The 23,649-nt window shown below is 35.3% G+C and overlaps 1 protein-coding gene across 5 annotated transcripts in view; it reads right to left on the reverse strand.

The window, feature by feature from the left end:
- Positions 1-23,649, reverse strand: part of LOC150108709 (endoplasmic reticulum transmembrane helix translocase) — a 647,746-nt gene that overhangs the window by 383,916 nt on the left and 240,181 nt on the right. For all 5 annotated transcript variants that reach the window (XR_016548145.1, XR_016548143.1, XR_016548146.1 and 2 more), the window contains exon 7: positions 8,168-8,297. Coding sequence is in view for 1 of the 5 variants with exons in the window: in XM_090390936.1 (XP_090247062.1) it covers positions 8,168-8,297 (130 nt within the window). In the remaining 4 variants the exon portion in view is untranslated. The remainder of the gene's footprint in view (positions 1-8,167; positions 8,298-23,649) is intronic.

Genomic DNA, 23,649 nt, shown 5'->3' on the forward strand with positions numbered 1-23,649 from the left:
AGATAGGAGTTTCCTGTAACAGTGTTTTCCTCAAAAAAGAAAGGGCCATAAACCTTTCTAACAGAAACCGTACTAAAAAAAAAACATTAAGTTTTGGTGAATCACGTTTATGTTGTACAACTTCATGTGGATTCTCAAGTCCCCATATGCAAACATTGTGGTATGAAACTTAGATGAAAGGTTGCTTCATCACTAAAAATCAACCTTTGTAGGAAGGTATCATCCTCCATGTCCTCTAACAGATTAGCACAAAAATCTATTCATTTTTTTTGTTACCTACACAAAGAGCTTGCACCAGTTGCAATCTGTATTGCTTCATAAGCAAACAACGTCGTAACACATGCCAAACAGTCACGAGGGATGGGAAGTTCTCGGCTAGCACAACAAGTGGACTTGCACGGGCTTCGCTGAAAAGCCTCTTGAATTCGTTGCACATTCCCCTCTGAGGTGCATGGTCGTCCAGGACTCTTTCCCTTACATAAACACTTTGTTTCTTGAAATTGTTGATCAACAACGAATGTTTTTGTCCAGTGGTGGATCAATTCTGTAATGTCATCTAAATGCGGCCTCAGTCTTGCTAAATTCGAGAACACAAAACACCTTCTGTTGACTAGACGCCATCTTCTCATTAACTAAGTGCAGCGGCTATTTGGGCGCTAGTAGTGGTATCTAGCGGTCATCATATCAAACTCTGGGCCAAGGTCGTTCACATGGTACGTCGCATTCAATTGTGGTTCATGATTGCAGAGATATTACAATTTTCAAATCAGGACATTCTTTTTGAAATACCCTGTATATTGTAACATGATCATTCAGGGAGAGTACAGAAAGACTGGTTATAGCATTCAAAATATGAATCAAAAGAATGAACCACATAGCATGAGTATACTTCTTGATGTCTCAGTCACAACCAAGTGAACAGTAAGGTTCACTTAGAATGCACTATTAGAGTTCAAGATAACCTAGCAAAAACTTAAAACAGATCATTCACTTCTAACAGAATTGCCAATAATCCTCTTCACTCAATCAACACTTTAGATCTCTTCTTAACTAGTTACGCCTCCAGATACTCTGTTCAGGTAACTTCTTGGCAATTCATATCACAATCTTCCAAATTTCATCTCTGGTGGAACTCCCCTCCTCTAGCCATTCACAACCTTGTATACTCCGACATTAAAATAATGCCCAAGCAGGAACTTATGTTAATTTTACTCTTCCTTTCCATGGTCAGACTATTATTTTCATTCTTCAGATCCAGATACCAGTAATCTTGTTACAGAAATAATTCATGTTGGAATGGACAAGTCTAACATGATAGCTTCATCCTTCTCTTCCAACTCCTCAATGGATGACCATGACAAATTACCTCCTTCTTTGCCTATAACACTGCATCTCATGCTTCCTGTGACCTTCTGCCAGAAAAACAGAAGATTGTGGTATCCCACCTATTGTGCTCAAGAGATGTGCTCCAGTTATGACACCTGTTCTTTATCATCTATACATGAAACTGTACTCAGCTGACATCACCCTACAAGCATGGAAGCAAGTCCACAGTCAACCAGTCCCCCCCCCCCCAAAAAAAGGTGATAAATGTCTACCATTTGCTCTCACATCAATTTTGTTCAAAATAATGGAGGCTATCAACAGTCAACTTCTTCAAAACTAGGAGAACTACCATCTAATTAGTGATCACCAGTATGAATTTCACCAATCTAGATCCACAGGAGATCTCCTTGCCTACATCACACACACACACACCCACACCCACACACACACCTCTGGACTCATTTCATGGAAAGTTTGTTTGACAGGGTCTAACACTGAGGGTTTCTCAACATATTGCCATCGTATGAACTGCTTGTATAAGTGGATTGTCAGTTTTCTCTGAGATCAATTCCTATATGTAATGGTGGATGGTGTTCTTGTTTTCTCTTTAGAACTTTCTGTTTTGTAGGTATTTCTCAGGATACTGTCATTTCACTCTATTCCTGATTTATATAAATGACCAACTCTCATCAAATGCAAATCTTATTCATAGTTTTGCTGATGATAGCACTCTCTACATATGTGCCTTGCAGTGCTCAAGCTTCAAGATCTGTGGAGATCTTCAACATTGATCTCCTTGACTGCAGTGGAAACAACCTAGTCAACTTCAATGCTTTCAAAACACAGTTTGCTTGTTTCCTCACAAAAAAAGACCTTGGATCTTCTCCAATTACATTTGATAATGCTCAGCTAAACAGTCAAGACCAAACTCTCTTCTTGGACTGACTTACTCTAAACTTTTCCTGGAATAATCATATCAGTTCTACAGCATCATCATCAGCTTCTTAAAAACTTGCCATCCTTTTTCATTCAAGACATTACTTCTCTTTTGACCAGTTACAGTAGACAGTGAAGGAGATGAAGCCTGAGGGAAGACGTGTGATGAGTGTGTCTAGAAAACATATTAAACAGTACATATACTCTAATCAATAACTAAGTCGCAACCTAACCAGAAGAGAAATTTGCATCAAAAAAGTATACAATAAAATTAATCAAATCAGTGATCACATGGCCAGAGAAAACAACTAAAAAACTTATACTGCATTATGCCCACATTCCCAGCCTGCCAAAAATACACAAAACAAACACGCCATTATGACCAATAGCTAAAAATCAAGAGCCCTAATTATCACTTAGCCAAGAAATTAGTGGCCACACTCAAGCAGTTGGTAGGTCATTCCCCCTCCTACATAAAAAATACACAACACTTCATAAACAAGTTTAGAAACATCACATTCAATGACGAAGATTTATTAGTCAGCTTTGACAACTGCCCTTTTCACTAATCGCCTGATCAATGATACTATTCTTCTCTTTCAAAACATATTTCTGTCAGACATCAAGGCAGCCTTCTTTGTTCAAGTACTCCGCTCCAAGTATTTCGCATGGCAAAATAATTTTTACCTACAAAAAGAAGGTACAGCCATGGGCTCACCACGTTCCCCCAATAGCTAACTTTTACATGGAAGACTTCAAGCAACGAGCTCTAGATTCAGCCAGCCTAAAGCCCAAAGTCTGGCTCAGATATGTGGAGAATATTTTTGCAATTTGACCACACGCCCGTGCAAAATTAAATACATTCCTAAGCCACCTGAACAAACTTGTCCAATTCACCATCGAAATCAACAACTCTCTTCCTTTTCTACACATTCGTCACATCTTCCCTCAGGTTGCCTCTCCTTCACTGTCTACCACAAACCTATACATACAGACCAATACATAGATAAAAATTCATACCACTATCCAACAGAAAAACTAGGAGTCATTAGCACCCTCAAACACAGAGCCCTAACAATTTGCTCCAATGGACAAGCTCTGAACCAAGAATTTGAAATCATTAACCAAACATTTGTAAAACACGGCTACAATAAAAAAAACACAAGATCCTCCATAAAAATGTCATTGAAAGTAAAAAAGATTACAAGAATGTTGTATTTAAGTAGAATATTACTTAAATACAACATTAAAGCAATCTTCAAACTCCCAGCAAAATGAAAACTTTAGAAAGGACTTCAAAAATTGTTTAATGTACTTCCTTTTTTTTTTTTTTTTTTTCCCTTACCAAGAAAAAAAAGGATAAATGATTAACAAACATTTAGATTCATTTTACTTTCGTATAGTGCTGCGTCATTTAGCTTATATTTTATACATATATATGTTTTCCTGATAATGACCTCAATACAGAGGTCGAAATGTTGATTGTTACTTGCTTAATGTTAAAAAAATAAAAAAATCAGCTAATGCCTTTTTGTTCCCGTGTAGGGAGTAGGCGAGGCTGTTTATTTAGCCATATCTAGCTTTTGAGACTGAGTGAGCAGTTCAATCTCCACTGTAGCCAATCAAAGATAGCTGGCCAAAGGCTATCACTAATTAATCGGCACACAGTGAAGGCGGTGCCTAGTAAATGCTGCCATCATGTCAAGTAAAATAATTATTCAAACGTGTGTTGTCTCTCCATAAATTCTTCACTATGAAATCGCCTGTAAAGCATTTCCAAATGACTACAACCTCCCACAGTTTAAGAAGAATATCAACAGATTACTCTACTCCTGCCCTCGAACAGCACTGATTTGCTATAGGCCCTTCTGCCTCTCATGTGTGGGAGTAACATTAAAAAAAAAATAATAAACACACACACACATTTATGAACACTTCATGAAGATTACTTCCTAGAACTTTGAGATAGGCATGCAATCCAAGCAGTTAAAATTAGGGCAATGTTGTACAGGATTTTACATATTTCAAGGAACAGATGAATGAATTGAAATTACTGTACTGCAAATCTTGGTTTGATTCCAAAGAACTTTATAGCATGAGAAACAACTGAACTTTCTGATTCTAAAAATTTTGATGTAGTCTTGGTGTTCCTAGATTCTGATCTTAGCAAAATGGCCAATCTGTCCAAAGTAACAAGGCAGGAACAGGGCACTTGATAATCAGTAGACAATGATGAAGGTGGCAATTTATCCTTAGTAGATGATAAGAAAGAAGATAACTTCTGAGCTGGAATGATGTATGTACAAACTGTATTTGCAAAGAATCTGTGCTAATTTGTTCAAAGGTTCCTTTAGGAATGGAAATCCTTTTTATATTAGATACTCATGCTATGTGATTCATTCTTGTGATTCATAATTTGAATGTTGTCATCAGTCATCTATACTCTCTCTGAATGCTGCTCATATTACAGAGCAAAATATATAGGAGTTTAAATTATAATTTCATTTACATGTTGTGACCATTTTTAAAAATACCTATTACTGAACCAACTGAAAGTTCAGTGCATGTATTTCAAATCATGTGAAATATTCACTCCCCACACTAGATCTGCTAGTTTTCATCAAGAAAAAAGATAGTGAACAACAGATATACATATATATTTTCCAAGTTGAATCAGACAGGAATAAAATGACCCTCATTTTATTCCTGTCTGATGAAAGAGGCCAGACTGTTTCTACCTATGGCAGCAGGTAGTTAAACATGAAGGCAGAGGTTGCTAAGAATTCCTGGAACCATATCATGCTGCCATTAGAAACTAGAACTTGGAGCTTTAAACTGTAAACAATGAAGTATGCCTAAGTGAGTTAAATGAAAAGCTAAAGCAACTAAAATGGGAAATTCTTGGACTATGTGAAGTTAGAAGTAATGATGAAGAAATTCTTCAATTAAAAAAATGGAGATATAGTGTACTATAGAGGACAAGATAAGCAAAGAATCAGTGGAGTTGGATTCATGATTAACAAAAAATAAATTGAAGAACAACATAACAGAATTTGACAGTACATTTGATTGAATATCAAGTATTGTTGTCCAAATCTCAAAAAGATACACTCTCAAGATCATCCAATTATATGCACCAACAATAAGTCATATGAAAAATATGAACAATGCAATGAAACAAAATTATACTACTTTTCGTTATATTTCAAGAATATCAACTACAGAGGACACTAGTTGAGTGTCTTTTTCTGCACTTTCTCTCAACATACGAGAACTTCAAACTTGGATAAGTTTATGGGAACTTTAATGAGGTCTAACTGATTTTTTTATTGAAGATTTCTATCGTGATGTATCCCAACTTTACAATAAAGGAAAACATCATGTCAAAATTGTAATAGGAGACTTTAATGCCGGAATTGTTACAAAACAATCAGATGAAAGTTCAGTTAGAAATGTTGGATATGGCAAAAGATGATAGAGGAGCAAGGCTAATAGAATTTAAGAAGGGGAAAAAAAACTGTACACCATGAATTCTATCTACAAGAAAAAACAAACAAACATAGGAAGTGAACACAGAAAAGTCTAAATGGAAAAACTAGTGTGAAATTGATATTTCAGCAACAAGAAAAAGATCCTTCAGAACTGTTCCATTATAAACACCTTCAACATTGGAAGTGACCGTGATATGGTATGTAATAAGGTTCAAAAAATTGCCAAAAAGAAAGAAGAAAAACATTGATGTAAAACAAAACAAACTCAATATTAAAAAAGATATAATCCACAACATGAACTAAACACCAGATTTAAAAATCTTAATATAGATAACAATGTTGATCCATCAGAAAATAATGACATTATTACCCTAAACCTTTTGCCATGTGAACTTGAAACAGCTGATACCACAAAATAAAAACAGGACAACATTTCTGGAGAAACAAAACAGCTTATGAAGAAAAATGAAATAAGCTGACAAGCTTATTTCATTTTTATTCAGTGCATTCAGTTTTATTCTTTAGCACAGAATAAAACTGAATGCACTGTACTGTGCAAAACAATCAGAAAATGTATCAAGGAAGAAATAAGAAAATTCAATTGTAAACTTATACAACTGAATGTATAAGTTTCATTCATTTGCTTCATCGAGATGAAGCAAATGAAGAAGTAACTGTGCTTGCTTCATAAATTTCAGTTATGAAACAAATAACTGAAGTGCTCCAAATTCTATCAGTAGTTACGTGGAGCATCCAAAGCATGCAAAATGAAAACGCTGCAGGTGTGTATTGAGTCAGAGTTGAACTTCTAAAAGCAGATGGAGAAATGATCTACAACATTTTGGCAAAACTTTTCCTCCTATGACTGAAGAAAATGATGCATCAAGAGCATGGAAAAAAAGGCTGCCCTTACTTTGATACACAAAAAAGGTGAAGTAGAAGATTTGAACTATTGACTCATCAGTTTACTATCAGTGGTTTACAAAGTGTTTACAGAAGTCTCAGCTCATAGGCTTTATGCAATTCTAGACCTTGCACAACCAAAAGAACATGCAGGCTTTCAAAGTGGCTTCAGTACAATAGACCATATCCAAGTACCACAGATGGCTGAATGATGTAATGAATACCAATTTCCATTGTGTCTTGGTTTTACTGATTATGAAAAAGCATTTGATTCTCTAAAAACTTGTGCAATACTTAAAGCACCCTGAAACCAATAAGTTTGTGGACTATCATAAAATTAGCATACACCAATGCAACAGCAACAATTCGTTTTAATAGAAACATACTCATGGTGGAAATAAAGAGAGGAATAAGACAAGATGGCACAACATCCCCAAAACTATTCACAGCATGCTTAGAAGAAATAATCACACTTCTTGAATGAATAGAAAGAGAAAGGTCTGAAGACAAATGAAAGATATCTAAACCATTTATGCTTTGCAGATGACAGTTATCTATACTTCAACCACATGAATTACAGACTCAAAACAGTGAACTCTATAATGCTAGCAAAACCTGGCTTAAAGATAAACCGAAAGACAACCCATGTTTTACGTTCAATAGGTATGTACAGCCAGAAATAAAAACCAGTGAAAATTGAGCAACTAGATGGTTACACACACACACACACACAAAGGACAATGAATATCAATGGATCAAATACCATGGAAGAAATTAAAAGATGTACATTTGGGTTGAAAAGTATATGAAAAATTACAGTCAATATTCAAAAGACGATTACCATTATACCTGAAAAGGAAAGTTTTTAATCAATGCATTCTTCCTATATTGACATATGCTGTGAAACATGCACACTAAATTGCAAAGGAAATTCAAAAATTAAGAACACAATTTAGTAAGGAAAGAAGTATGCTTGGTATCACAAAATGATGTGTGGATTAGAAATAAAACCAAAGTATCTGACATCATAGAAAGAGTGAGACATCCAAAATGGCAATGGGGTGGGCATATTGCTCAAAAATAAGATCAATAATGGACACAAGTACTGGATTTGATTCCACAGGAGGAAAACTATTACAACACTAATCAAAATCATGGCAGATTAATGATATCATATTTGCAGGAGTGACACAGAAAAGAAAGCCATTGGCAGACAATTTTGGAATCATCTTGGAAAGACCTTCATCTAGCAGTGGACTGGCAATGGATGATGATGTATATTTTTTAAACCAATTACTCAAAATGATTCCCAAAGGACACCAGACAACAAGACTCCTGAAATCCAAAAAATAAAAATAAATTATCATCTTGAAACATTTTACAATTCTGCATTAAAAAAAAAGGGAAAATTTTAAATTTAAAATTTTGCCACACACAAAGATGTGCATGGCAGTGTGTATACATTCATGCACACTCACACGCTTAAATTAGGTAACAAAGAAAATGGTTACCCCTTAATCCAGGAGTGGTTTTGCTAGGTGGAGTATGCTGCAATACTTTTGTGCCTCCTGACAGTACATGAAGTCTTCCATCAGTTTCCAAATTCAAAATCCTTTCTGGATCTAATGTTTCTATTGGTTCCTGCAAAAAAGTTTAAGCAATTAACTGTTTTAATCAACAACACCCATAATATTTATTGCATAGAAGACTCCAGATTTTCTGGCATGGTAATAATCAAACTGTTTTAATATCTTCTTGAACTAAACTGGTTTGTCTCTGCAAAACATGCAATGGTTATGACATACCATCGATGCAACTCCAATTAGTGTAGTAAAGGGAAAAACAGCAACATATTATTCACAGCCTATTAAGTACAAAAAAAAAAAAAAAAAAAGGCAAAGTTAAGAAATGGGAGGGTGCATGTGAGTAATAAACAACATCTTCAGACCAAATAAAGAGTTATGAAGATTTTTATACAACCAGGATATAACTTACAAGTGTGCGTGTGCACACAGTGGCCACACAAACATCTGTCATCCCATATCTAAACATATCTAAATATTTCACATCTAAACTTTCTAATGATCAAATATGCTAATGATCAAACTGTTTTAATATCTTCTTGAACTAAATGGGTTTGTCTCTGCAAAATACACATTTTATTTATTTTTTTTTTTATAATTTCACCCACAGAACACTATCTATATATACAGAAAATTAGCATTTTCAAAAAGTCTAATTTTGATGAAAATCATCTCCAACTAAAAGGCTAGCAAGCATCAACCCATGGTGAGATTCAAGGTTTGCTAGTTGCAAAGTGAGGGAATAATCTGCTTGGTCACTTGGACCTAATAAGCTGTCTGAATGACCAAGTGGTTTGTGCCTTCACTTTGCAACCAACAGATTGAAGTCTTGAATTCTGCCAATTGGTTGACGTTTTATAAGCCTTTGAGTTGCAGACGATTTCTGTTGCCTGATGTGAGACTGTCTCTTTCTTATTGGAGGGCTGAATTAGAAAAAAACTGTATCATGTATAATTTTGAGAGCAAGGTTTTCATATAATATGAAAACAATTACTAAACATATTTGCTTTATAGTGTGAAAGATTTGTGGATAGAAAGTTAAAGTGATGAGCACATGTGCTGTCAGAAGGGTTTCAAGGGCGAGTGCCAGAAGCATAGAAAAACAGAATAAGAATGATACCTGTAAGCTGAATGTCAAATACCAGGTCAAATAATGAAAGATGGCATGCTTACATGGAGTTCTCAACAGAAAAAAATGTGAGGCAGACTGGTTGGAGAAATGCCTTGTTGGTAGTATGGCACAAAGCAGGGCATGATGCAAGGCAAGAGAAAGTAGAGCATGAAATAGTGAAAAAGGGAGAATAAGGATCAAATTTTGTATGGTGATTCATTTATAAGAGGAGCTTGAGATGAGTCTGACAAAATCATGTCACAAAAGAGTTTGATTCAAGCAACTTAAAGGCAAGTAAATGGGAGAATGATCATATGATGCTAAACGTAGTTCCATAACTATAGTTCTATAAAAATGTAGTTCTATATTCGGCATGAAACTCTCTGATTCCAATCTTTGAGTTTCTTATTCGGTTTTAAAACCATGTGGGATCTAATATCCCCTTAATTTAATTAATTGTAGTTCCATAAGTTCTTTAGTGGAATGATCAACACAAGGTGGAAGGGAAGTTGTGAGCTGAAGGTAATATTGCAGTTTATGTATACTAATGCTAGAAATATTCAAATTATAGAGAAATTTTTGCCATTAGTTACTTCAACTTGACCAAAGGTTACGGGCACTAGTGAGACTTGGTGACAGAGGATAATATAGGGATAAAATGAAAGGGATACAGTATTTTCAGAGAAGACATAGGAAACAGAGGTAAAAGGGAGTTTTTCTAATGATAGAAGAAATAAATTAAACAAAAAGAGTAGACATACATCTGGACAGGAATGCAGAATAGTTGATTTCAGGCTGTCCGGTGAGGGATACAGACCAACAGAATTAAATATATCATTGGTTGCTCCTATAGGCCAGGGGATATAAGAAAGAATGTGGATGGCGTGCATTGGCAAATTCACAAAATGAATGTAGGTTGCGTAATCATTATGGGAGACTTCAACTACAGGAATATAAACTGAAGGAGGAAAGCAATAGGGAGAAAGGATATGGAGTTTATACAGCTGCTGAGAGATAATTACCTGCAATTATCTCTTAGCATCATGTAATGGAGGAGACATGAAGTCTGAGAATGCAAGATCTGGTAAAACTTTTACAGAACTTAGCAATAACAGATGTAGCCACACTGGCTCCACTTGTGAGAAAGTGATCGTGTAGTCTTGACCTGGGAAACTGCAAACATTCAGAAATTTCTATTAAGAAGGAATATGCTTTAATTAAATTAAGGGGATATTAGATCCCACGTTGTTTTGAAACCGAATAAGAAACTCAAAGATTGGAATCAGAGAGTTTCATGCCGAATATAGTATAAAAAACTATAAAAGTATCGGCAAATACTAGCGTGAGCTGAATGCAAATAGTTTTTATACTATATTCGGCATGAAACTCTCTGATTCCAATCTGTGAGTTTCTTATTCGGTTTTAAAACAATGTGGGATCTAATATCCCATTAATTTAAGTAATGTTTATATCGCCAAAATGAAGCCTGTTGGCTCTTTATATTTAAGTAAGGAATATGCTTTTTATGTTCGGCCCATACATGAGAAGATGGCTGGTCAACCTACAGTACATTAGTACCTTGTATGAGAAAAGCTTTGAGAAAGGAAGATCTTGTTCATGTTAGATTTGAAGGCCTGTGTATTACATTCCTTGGGAAACACATGGGAGGGGAGGCTGTTCCAGAGTTTCTCTTCCTTCATTTCTGCAGCAGCAAGAATGGAGGAGGAAGAAAAACTTGTTCTATGAGTATGGAGTAGGACTGTGAAGGAGTGTTGGGTGGCAACTGCGTGTGTTTCAATGGATTTTGTAGAGAGCAAGGAGAAATTATTGATGCCAGTTCTGATGAACATTTGCCAAAAATATTTACAGAAGATGCATGCAATAGATACTAAATACTTGCGCAAGAGTGGTTGGAGTTACTTTGTAAGAGATGTGTCATTTATCAGTCTAACTGCTCTCTTCTGTACTGCATTGGGAATTTTTAGGGAGCTCTTGAGCACCACTCCAGATGAATTCTTCTGTGTTCACCACTTGCATTATTTATGGCTCTCTGGGACTCCATTCCCTGTTGATGTTTCTGATCATCTTATATACTTCTTTTGTTCTGTATTTATTGATGTATTCAATGTATTTATTGATGTCCTCAAACTCTTCCTCTAGGTATTTTGATTTTGTCTTTCCTACCTGCTTTCTTCGCTTCACTGCATTTTGCTCTATACCGTTCTTTCATTTCCACAGACAACTCTCTCCTAATCTTTAAAGCTGTCTTTTTTTAATTATCTTTAATGTCTCCTATGAGATCCACCTCTTCTTTGGCTTCTCTGTCTCTTGGACTGTTTGTTCCAGATTCCTTTCTTTCCTTTCTTGATTGCAGAGATCACTTTTTTTGTTTCTACCCTCCAGTTCCTTTTCCGTAATGGATTTCAGTTCTTCCTTTAGCATATTCCCTGTACTTTCTTCACTCAGCACATTCATATCCTTCTGATTCTGAAACTGTGCCTTTACTTGTGGCTTGAGTTTCAACTTGATGTTGGATCACTAAGCTATGATCCAATTCCATGTCTGTTGCTTGACACGTTAGACACTGCTGGACTGATGTGGCCCATCAATTGTTTATGAGTACCTTGTTTATTCAATCTATAAAATAGTACTTTAATAAAATTCTGTATTTGGTTACTATATTTGAATTACTAAAAGTAGTGAACCATGCAAGAACAGCAAATATACAGGAGAGGAGAAGAAATACTTCATTACCAGCAAATGAATTATTAATAATTACATTTGTGATATTATATGTGCATGTCCTATAAGCTGTTGGGTAGAGCAAATAACATGTAATTCCCATAAACTGCAGATATGTGTATTTGCATTTATGTAACATGAATACATGTAGGTTGAAGTCACCCCAACCTCTGAGTGTCTGCCTTATGAATAATATATATCTTGCATAAGCTAATATTTTGTTGTAGATTAACAGGCACAATCCACTTATTATAATAAATCCTTCATTTATTCAAGAATAGATGAATTTTTACTCACTATTTTCTGTTGTTCCAAAGAATGGAATGAAAACATACCTATAGCATGAAAATCATTCCATCCCCAACACACTATACTGTAGAAGCAAGAAAAACAATTTACTAAAGTAGTTTTACTGTATCACTAAACAGTACAGAAAAATTTACAGTATATGTAGTATATTTAGCAACAAGTAGTGTAGAGACAACTGGAATGACACTTCATAATGAAAAAGACAAATCATCCCACAGACACTATCCTGTATGCATGAAAGCAAAACAGTTTTATTGTAGCATCAAACATAGTATCTAACTAAATACACTTGTTCTAACATTCTCTTTTAAATTTTCAGTTGCAGAAAATACTACTGTTTGGTATCAATTGTTTATAATGCTGCCATTGGGTGCAGAAAGAAAACAATTATGTAAAGCAGATTCTCTAAAGCAAATAAAGATGAACATGCATATAAAATTTAAATCAGTTCTAACTGCAATTGAAATATTTGATAAAGACAGTTCACAAATGCTAAGTTTGCAAATAAAATTCTACTGAAAATGCCATATAAACGTTGTGAAATCACCCTGCCCCCACCCACCCGATTCAAGTGGCATTATATATATAGTAAAGCAGCTTCCCAAAGGTAATGTCTGCAATGTGGACTCTGCCCAGCATGAAAGTACTAAAGCAGTCCCATGGCATAATTATTTGGAAGAGAGAGAGATGTCAGCAACATATGGTAGATGGTTAATAGCTGTTTGAAGAAAGCATGATTTATTCTCCTTGCTCTTGCCAGAGGATAAATCATATAGAAGTTAGATAAATGAATAAATTCATTAAGCAGAGGTGCAGAAAAAGTTGTGGAGGGAATACAGTCATACCTTGGACTTATGTCACCTTCAGTTCCAGAGGGGTACCATAACTCAAAAATGTGCATAAGTTGAAGCACTGCAGTGAAGGTTGAAGCCAGTGCAGTTATGACTGAAATAAAAAAATTAAAAAAAAAAACTAATGGTACAAAACCTAGTTTACTGAATGGATTCATATGTTGCAATACCACTGGTTGTTAGTCAGGCTCCAAAAGTTCAGATGCATCATGTGGCTCCAATTCTGGCTCTAACTTACAATATTGTGAGTTACTCCAGGTACAGGATTTTCTAAGCCTTCAAAATCACCTAGCAACTGTGGACAATAATTTCATTGTCCAGGCCCATTTTGACATAGAGATCTTAACATCATTCTATGCATATCATATAACCTTGAAGCTATCTAAGATTGCAAAGCTGTTCCAAAATTTCCTGATGACTTCTTGCCCAGTCCTTCAATGTCTATTGCTGTAATACACTTGAAGGTTCTTAAAGGTAAGAATATCACTTGAATGTTAGGGTGCAGATCATCTAATGTTTAAGGGTGGCCAGGAGCACTGTCTATAAGGAGAAAAATTCTGAAAGGGATGTTCTTCTCCTTACAATAGCCTCCTCTGGTACAAAGAAGTATCAAATCATTCTTCAAAAAGTGTTGCAGTTACCCATGCTTTCACATCAGGCCTCCAATAACTAAGTCTAGTTTTATCATAGGCTTTAGCTTTAAGGCACCACAAGTATTGACACCTAACAGAAGGGTTAGCCTATCTTTAACTAGCTTTGATATTACGTAGGCTTAACCTCTTCTTGAACTTTCAAACCATCCATGGCTTGATCCAACAACATCTTTTGCTTCCTCACCTTTCTTTGGCCCTCATGTCATTGTAACAACTTTGGGCTTTATTTTAAATAATGGACTGGTATAAGGGAACATGGTGACTAATTTGAGTATCTATCCAGATCGCTAAAAGTATCTCCATATCAGCAACAAGGTTATTCCTTTTCCCAATTAAAGTAGGGTTCACTAGAGTAGCACTTTAAACTTCAGCATGATTTTGTTTTGTTTTTTTGCTGTTCATCAAACTAAATTTAATCATTTTTAATCTTTGAATCTAATGTAATAGCCTTATGACTTTTATTTATATTATATTAAGTTTAATCACAAATAAAAAAAAGGAGAATAAAAGTTAGAAATAGTTAAGTATTCATGCAATCACTGAATGCAACAAAACAAAGATGTGATGCAAGCTGTGTCTGACAGCACATTGTTCAGAGTGAGACAGCAACACATTTCATATAGTAGCATCATGGTGCTAAAGAATCATAACTCCAAAGTGATATAACTTTTAAGAGTAAGTAGCAAATCAAAAATGTCCATAAAGAAAAAAAGGGTGATGAAGTCCATGAACAGTATAAGGAATAGGCAAGAAGGATGACCTGTATAGTAAGGAAACTATACTAATTATGAGAGGAGGCTAGCTGATGAAGTCAAAAGAAATTCCAAAGATTTCTTTTGCTATGTAGCAAGTAAAAGGATGAACAATTATGGAAGGATGACTTTAATGAGTACTGATGATAGGAAGGTAATAGAGGAAAACAAAATAGTTGAGTAATTTGAGTGACCATTTTGCAAGAGTGTACCAGTCAGTCAGTGCCAGATGTGACACTGACTGATAAAAGAACAGAGGTAGATTAATTGGAGGAGCTTACGTATTGCAAAACCTTAATGACAGCATACCACCCCATGAATTACAAGAATGTGAAAGGGAATTGGCACTGCTTCTGATCAAGCTGTTTAATTTAAGCCTCAGTTCTGGGAACTGAGGCTTAAATTAAGGGAGCAAAAAAAAAAAGAGGGCAAAATAGTTCCACTACTGTATAAAGAAGGATCCAATATAGAATTTTCAAATTATTGGCCAATGAGTATCTCTCAGGATATTGATTAAGGTATTGCTTAAGGTTGGTATATAATGGAGAAGTTGGTAAAAGACAGAAATCAAGACTAGGTAGACTGGATAATAACTTTATAGGGAACAACACAGTTCTGTGAAGGGTAGGTCTTGCCTTAAGTTTGCTTACTTTTTATAAATAAAAGAACAATTGAGTTGGATAAAAGGATCAGCAATATCACTACTAAGTGATATTGCTGAACTTTGCAAAGGTATCTGACATGATTCCAAATGGAACTGCTGCATAAATTGGAGCAAATAGTTCATTACCTTTTCTGTTTGTAGCAAACCAACACATATTGGAAGATATTTGCACAAACAATTACCCTATTATCCAGCTAAACAGTAACAATATGGTATCCTAAAAACACAAATCACTTTATTATATCCAGGAGTATATGAAGTGCCCTGTACTTGTAACCTAGCTTACTATGGACAGACAGGAAGATCTGCCTTGGAGAATATAGTACATTCAGCACCATTGTCATAGAAACTGGGATTTGCAACCATGCCTTAGACATCCCTTCACACAGGATCAGACAGAAGAAAACAAAAAGTGCTAGACAGAAGTCATTACAAGTCACAGAGACAGTTTCTGGAATCAGCAGCAACTCTAAAGAATTCCACAAACCTCAATAAGTATGGTGGTATCAATTTACTAAAATTCTGGATGTCAGTCATTTTAAGATCAAATTAATACTTGTTAAATTATCTCTCTCTCTTTACTAACAGTAACCCCAATTAAGACTATGTAGATAAACTTATATGTTAGTTACACATGACTTTAAATTTTTCAGGAAATGACAATGTATACTAAAATATTAATTTTAAAAAATTGAATCAATACCTTCCTATATTTCAAATCCCTTCTGGGAACAGCAAACTATGATATGTGCATGCAGGCACTAACTAGTAAATGAGGCTCAAGAAGGCAACTGGCATTAGTCCTAGAGTCCTAAGCCTCATTTGCTCATTGTTAGTGCCTGCGTGCACATATCATGGTTTTATGTTCCCAGAAGATGGCAAATGTAACATTGCCGAAATATAGGAAGGTATTGATTAAAGTTTTTTAATTAACATTTTAGTATATGTTGTCATTTCCTGAAAAATTTAAAGTCAATTAAGAATGTAATATGTTGGTATGGTTATTGTTTTTTTTTTTTTTTTGGTTCTATCCTATCTATGCTGCGATGTTGTATTAACCTGTATTGTGCTTACTTATCTAGTTATCATTCTACTCTATCTCTCAATTAATATTCTACCTTCAGTAACTCTGTATTCCTCACACCTGAGAGCAATGGAATTTTTTTTTTTTTTTTTTTGACTGTACCACCATGCCTCGATGTGGTACAAGAAATATTAGTACTTCCAGTAGATCCTAATCACACATAATAATCTTATCCAAAATAAATTTTACAGTCGTGGCTTCTATTAGTCCTCTATCATAACCTTTAACTAGCTTTTAGTTTCCCGCCTATAGGATCGAATTATTTGGGATCAGTGCATTGCAAAGTGAGATCAAACAACACTCTTTGATTATAGTTAACAAACATGTTTAATAGCTACAAAATTTAGAGCATATTACAATACATACATCAGGGGAAGTGCTCTCTGTAATCTCAGTTCAAGTTATGCAACTTATAAAACTCTTAAAGCAATATCTTGTAATTATTCAATTAGTTCATAATATTCACTTCAGGTTAAGGTTAAGATTCAGCTTGAATCTTAACCTCAATTTCAAATAATGGCATGACTTAAACCACAAAATAAACTCATTAGCACAAAAGATATTAGGAATACATACAATTATCAAATTGATCTCTTAGCCCAAACTACTCCTTAGGAAATTAGCTTTCCTCAGGTCCACACCTTTTCACAAATTTACTTATATAAATGCACTAGTTACCCATAGGTTATAATTATCTTATTCTATCAATCCTAGCAGTCCATTAGGAATTTCTCTTACATCACAAGTTTAACAGTATACAATAAAATGACTCACATGAACTCCTTGCTTTTTACTTCCGGTGCACTCTTCTTCTCTGCTCGTCTCAGCATTCTAAGGTTGGGGAGGTTTCCCACCGTCTGGAACGACCGGGTGAAGGATCACGGTTGTTGGGGCATGCGCAGACTTGGCTGAGCGGCAAGGCATCTGGTCTGACTGGGCTCGATTTCTCCTAAGTTAATCACCTCTGCTTATTCTCATTACTGCATTTGGGTTAATTGCAGATCGACCTCCATTTTCCTCCCTTGAACTTCTCCATGTCTGGCTAAAGTTCCCTCTCGAACCTTTCTCTCGATGCCGGTCCTTGATGTTGAAAATCTCAACTCCTGATTCCTCAAGATCCATGCCTTATAGTTTCCTCTCTCCTTGAACTTTGGGTTAAGTTTTGGAATCCCCTTACTTTCCTGCACAAATCTTGCATACAGTAATGAGCAATGTTCCTTCTAATTTTTTGCTGTGAGTGTGCGCAGAAATTTGCCTTCTTTTGAAAAGTATCTGCGCACCCATACGAGTCGCCATACTGATCATTTAAGCAAAAAAGTTAAAAGATTTTAGTTCACTCTTTACCCTCTGGTGTCAATGGGATGTCAGCCAGGTCACCCCAACTCCCCACCGTGTTCCCACACACGGCAGTGGCCTCCCCAGTAGACAGTTGGAAATCACGATTCACAAGCTTTGGGCAGGACTCAATCTGGGGACTTCAGGCATGCGAGGCTAACACGATACCGACTGTACTAGATAGGATTCTAAGTGTGTGTATTATTACCATCACCAAGTAAGTTATGTGACATCAATCACAGAGCTAACATAAATATTTTATATGTATTTAATATTGATCTGATTAGAAGTAAGAAATAAAGTAAAAAAAAAAAAAGATAACATTAGTAACTGATTGCCTTTAATTAAATTTTCTAACTTTGCAAATAACTCTAAACATACATAATAAAATATTCCCATTACTAATTCTCACTTTGTTAAACATTCATAAGTCCGTTACTAATTCTCATCTTGTTTAGTTCTAGCTTCTATCTCTCTATTTTTTCTCTCTTCTATCTTTGGCATTCACCCACTCTTTATACACACTACCTAAATTAATTGAATTTCCATATAATTGGTAACTTTTCACTTTCATTAGCATATCCAAATGACATTCTCTTAAATAGTTTCTAAGTTGGTTTTTTATTTGATTCATTAGACTAAAGCCTTGCTCACAGTCTGCACTAGATGCAAGGAAGGTTCCTCCAATATCCATCAACTTTGCCAAATCACAAAACTGCTCTCATTTTGAAGAGCAAATACAACCATTTGTGTAAAATTCTATATCATTTTGCATTTAATTTTTTCTTGTACAGAAAATTTGAAATCCTTAACACTTTCATTGCCAAGCTGAAAATTTGAATTTCATGTGGTGGCCAAATTTTTTTTTATTTAGTTAACGATGTCCACGCAATAACGCGTGATCGGCCGTTTGGTGAGAACTCGCATCGCGTGATTGGCAATGAACATGTTAAACTGACTAATTATTTCTGTAGTATCAACCAGAAAAGCATGATATTTAAGACAAAGGGCATTAACATGTTCACTACCAAATGAGAAATCACAATGTGAAATAGAGGAGATATCAAACACTGACCATTCTTGTATCTCATTCTCAGGAATCTGTCCTCTAAATGTGCACATAAACTATGTATAAAATTTAACAGGGGCCTAGTATCTACTGGTTCAGTCTCTTCTTGTTTAAGTAAAGCATTTACTCTGTCACTCCAGCAGGCGTCACCTTCTAAATACTGATTCCTGATTTTGTTAATCTTCCCTCTGGCAAAATGATGACTGTCTAGTGGTGTAAGGTTACTCCTTTGTAAGATTTTGCACAGGAAAGCCATTTCTTCAAAAACATCACTTAAAACATTAACAGCTACTTTGAATATCACATTAGTTAATTTATTGCGACAATAATTAACCATGGGATCATTTGATTTGTCTTTTTCAAAATATGTGATCAATCCCTCATAGTTTCTTATTATTGCCTGTAATGCAAAATGTCTGGATAGCCACTGCACTTCACTGAGTGGTCTGAAGACAATAGCTTCATTTTCAGATGCCTCGACAATTTCTTTAAATTCATGTCTTTTCACTGAGGAACGAGAAAAGAGTGTGTGCACTGTTCTCATTAATGTATCAATATCTCCGATTAGTTTAATTTCCTTCCATGTATCACAGATCCCCCAGATCCTCACGGTGAGCTACAGAGTGTTGCTGGACAAGATGTGGAACTTCTAATTTAAGTTTTGCAGCGACACCATTAACTTTGCCCAGCATCACTGCAGCTCCATCAGAGGTAAACATCACCATTTTTTGAAGATCAAGTTTCTTTTCTTGATAAAACTGCTTAATAGCTAACAAAATGGACGAGGCATCACATGCCTGCAACTGAATTATTCCGCTAAAATGTTTTATATTCATTACATTACAATCTTTAGGTCTAAACTTAAAATAGAGAATGAGACATTTGTTAACAGTTATATCAGTGCTTTCATCAATGGTTAAGGTGTGGAAATTTGCAGATGCAATTTGCTCAAACGTGTCATTTTCAACAATTAAATTGATTGTTTCCAAAAATTCAAACGCATAATTTTTGCTTCGCCAGCTGTCTGGGAGTGGAACATACTTTTCCACATGTTCATTAATATGTTGAACTGAAAGTAAAGAGTTATTCATCTTAACAACTGATAAGACACTGTCAATAAGAACTTTAATCTGCTCTAGGTTTGATGATCGTTTTCTCTCTCTCAGTCATCTGAACTTTCATGTAGCATATGCAGTACTCCTGTAGCTAGCAATGAACAATTTTGTTGCCTAAGTTTGTGTACACCATCTAGATGTATTTTACTTGTCAAATGGCATTTCAAAAAGTCCAGCTTCCAAGTGACATCAAACTTCTTCCCATTAGCAAAATCCCCAGCAACCTTCGCATCACGACAATAAATACAAACAACATGAATTGTAGCATCATACATAAATATTTCACGCAGCTGAAGATTTATCAACTCATGAGCTTTTGGCTTAGTAGTTTTCACTATTTCATCCAGCCATTCACTTTTAAAGCAGCTAGCAGTTCGTTTTCACTTCACCCCTTTTGCTTCCTTTGAATTTGACATGGTGCAGTTTTTTGCAATTTTGTTATTTGAAGAATGTTTTTTATTGTTTTTATAAATTTACAAATGTACACTATTCACCAAATAACTTGGCAAGGCAAAAGCTGAACCAACACTAAACATTGTCAAGGACAACACAAGAGCTAAAAGATATGCCTAGAGGCTAGATTTAATTAACTTGGTTGTATCTCAATGTGTGTACACGAATGTTATTATTTAGTCTACTATTTTAAAATTCTTTTAAAAATTAGAGAATTTTGAAACACTACAATATTTTTAATTGTACTCTAATTAAAGTTTTTAAAAGTATTTAATTATTTTTATTAACATTATGAAACTATTGTTTTAATTCGTCATGATCTTGAACTAATTTGATCAGCCAATCACGTTTAGTAATTTTCCATGAGCCAGGCCTAAGATGTAAACAAACCGTGCACCATTCTATATGCTACTTAAAAATTACACATTTAAGCCACACCCCTTTCACTTTGGCATCAAATAGGGTTACTGTTAATAATTTATAAGTTCTGTGCAACTTCGAGAATGTAATAAAAAATGTGAGGTTATAGGCTTGAGCATTGCCGAATTACCATATTTTTTAAAGAATTTATAGGTTAATGTTTAGGTGGAACTTCTTTAATTAATAAATTTTAATTTCATCTTGAAAATCTAGTGTGCGCATATTTTTTGCTTTGTGCGCTAGTTGTAAAGCATGTGCGCACGTGCACATGCACACAGCTTAGAGGGAACATTGGCCATGAGAACTCCAGACATCATCATGTGACTCTTGATTCTCGAACTTTCGCCGACTTCTTATGTCTCCCCCTTTCATATCTTTAATCCGATTTTTAGTGGCCTGCGGAACTTGCGTTTGATTCTCGTCACCCCTTTCTGTACTGACCTTGAAGGTCACCTGAGATTGAACTCGTAAACAAAATTCAAACAACCTTCCAATTCCAAAGCGTTGCCATTGGCTTCACCAAAACTAATAGAAATATTTGTACAAGGTTTCAAGATGTGACCGTTCTGAAAAAAGTCGATGCATTAAACGGAAGAAATTTATGCGGCTTCGAGTTTTTACAAGATTATGGTTCTTCGTGTTGTCTGTTACAATTTCAAAATGTTCCCGTTATTAACTAATTGTTGCCATTAGCATACTGTGACAAACTGTGCTCTGAAAATGCTAGGTAAAAACTCAGCATAACAGCCAATGCATAAACCTTTCTTCCAGTTTATACTAGAGGAAATTCATTACAGCAAAGCACTAATTACAATAAATAATTTTTGTGGTCCCTGCAGGCCATTACTATTGCTTTCTTCAAGTCGCACATTGAGAAGAAACAACTATTCTGAAATCATCAGTAATATCCCACTTCCATCTTTTTCTTTTGAAAAAAATTCTATAACCATCACATTCTATTCTTGTATGTCAGCCTAGATCTAATAACCATGTCTCACTGACACAAATGACTAATCAGCTGACTAAGTATCAAGGCCACAAACTGTAACCTGACATTCTTTGCATTGATGTGTAAGCACAGTAGTATCCCTCTGGTCCCGTTTTCCTTCCCAATCCCATCATTCAAGTAATTTGATTCTGCTGATCCCATTGAGACCATCCCTGCATCCATTATTTTGTCTTCCTTTGTCCCTTATCTCACACCAATACTGACATTACACTCACAGTCCCAACATCTATTGCATTTTGCATCTACTTAAGGGGTAAAGGTGTTGGAAGAATAAGATGTATAAATCTACCACAGTATTTAATTAGATTTTGATATGACTGACGCCCAAATGTTGAAAGTTTATTTTTCACTTGGTTAGAGTATAACAAATTTAGTTTAATCCTTTATCCAAGTGTGAGCAAACAAAGTTTGCACCTGAAAGTATCTTCAGGACTGGGGTAAGGTGGTACAACGACAGAGCAACTCGTTGCAAAGGTGGAGCAAGTTACCAACACTCCTGTCTCAGTATCTCCTATAATGCAAAACACATCTCCTTGCGGATATGTCTAATGTTATGCATTAAGGGAAGAACCACTAACCAGACTAGTTTCGACCTTTATTGAGGTCTCTTCAGTGGGAGCCAGGCCCAAGTTGAGATACCAGGCAGAAGCATTAGCAGGTCATCTCTACCTATAGGAGTTGCCAAATGGTGTGCCACCCTTTTTTAATAAATTACTCTGGATTTAGAGAAAGATGTTGAAAGTTTATTTTTCACTTGGTTAGAGTATAACAAATTTAGTCTAATCCTTTATCCAAGTGTGAGCAAACAAAGTTTGCACCTGAAAGTATCTTCAGGACTAGGGTATCTCAACTTGGGCCTGGCTCCCACTGAAGAGACCTCAATAAAGGTCAAAACTAGTCTGGGTAGTGGCCCTTCCCTTAATGCATAACATTAGACACATCCGTAAAGAGATGTGTTTTGCATTATAGGAAATACTGAGACAGGAGTTTGGTAGCTTGCTCCACCTTTGCAAAGAGTTTCCCTGGTGTTGTACCACCTTACCCTAGTCCTGAAGATACTTTCAGGACTTTGTTTGCTCACACTTGGATAAATGATTAAACTAATTTTATTATACTCTAACCAAGTGAAAAATAAACTTTCAACAATCATTTCTTGATCTTTGCACCTGGGAAACAGGCTTTCATCATATTAAGTGCACTTCCTATTGTAGAATTTCTATATAATAATATATATTATTACTAACTTCGTGTTGAAGTCTTCATCCAAATTAGTCTGTTATATGTTAGGACACTTCCAATATTGTCAGATCATATATTTCTTCTAAGGCATATCTAACTGCATCAATCCATCTCGATCTGGGATTTCCTTTGATTATTTTTCCTGCCATTGGATCAAACACCCGTTTTTTAATTCTTTCCTCTCCCATTCTGTTTAAGTAACCATATCATCTGATATTAGCTCTGCTCACGTATTTCTGAATGCTAACAATGTCGAGTTCCTGATATATTTATTTTTGATATGATTCTGCCATTGATGCTATGTGTTCACTTTATTAATGGTTTCCATCCTTTGATTAATTTTTTTATTTCTAATTCATCTTTTGGATCAACAAGATTAAACTGGTTTGAACACTGTCTTGTATATAGATCGTAAGCATTTTGACTTGTTTCTCTCTTATTCCATATAAATTTATTCAATTGATCTCCACCAGCTTTGTTTTTTTCCGTTTCTGTTGTTTGTTCCCAAATTCACCAAACATTGTCTGTAAGTAGTCAAAATGTTTTACTTTTTCTGTAGGTTCTCCTTTTAGAATGCAGCTGGATTTCATTGTTCATACTTATG

This window comes from Typopeltis vanoorti, chromosome 3, assembly GCF_054136105.1.
Source record: "Typopeltis vanoorti isolate ZY-2024b chromosome 3, IOZ_Tvanoo_1.0, whole genome shotgun sequence".
NCBI lineage: Eukaryota > Metazoa > Arthropoda > Arachnida > Uropygi > Thelyphonidae > Typopeltis > Typopeltis vanoorti.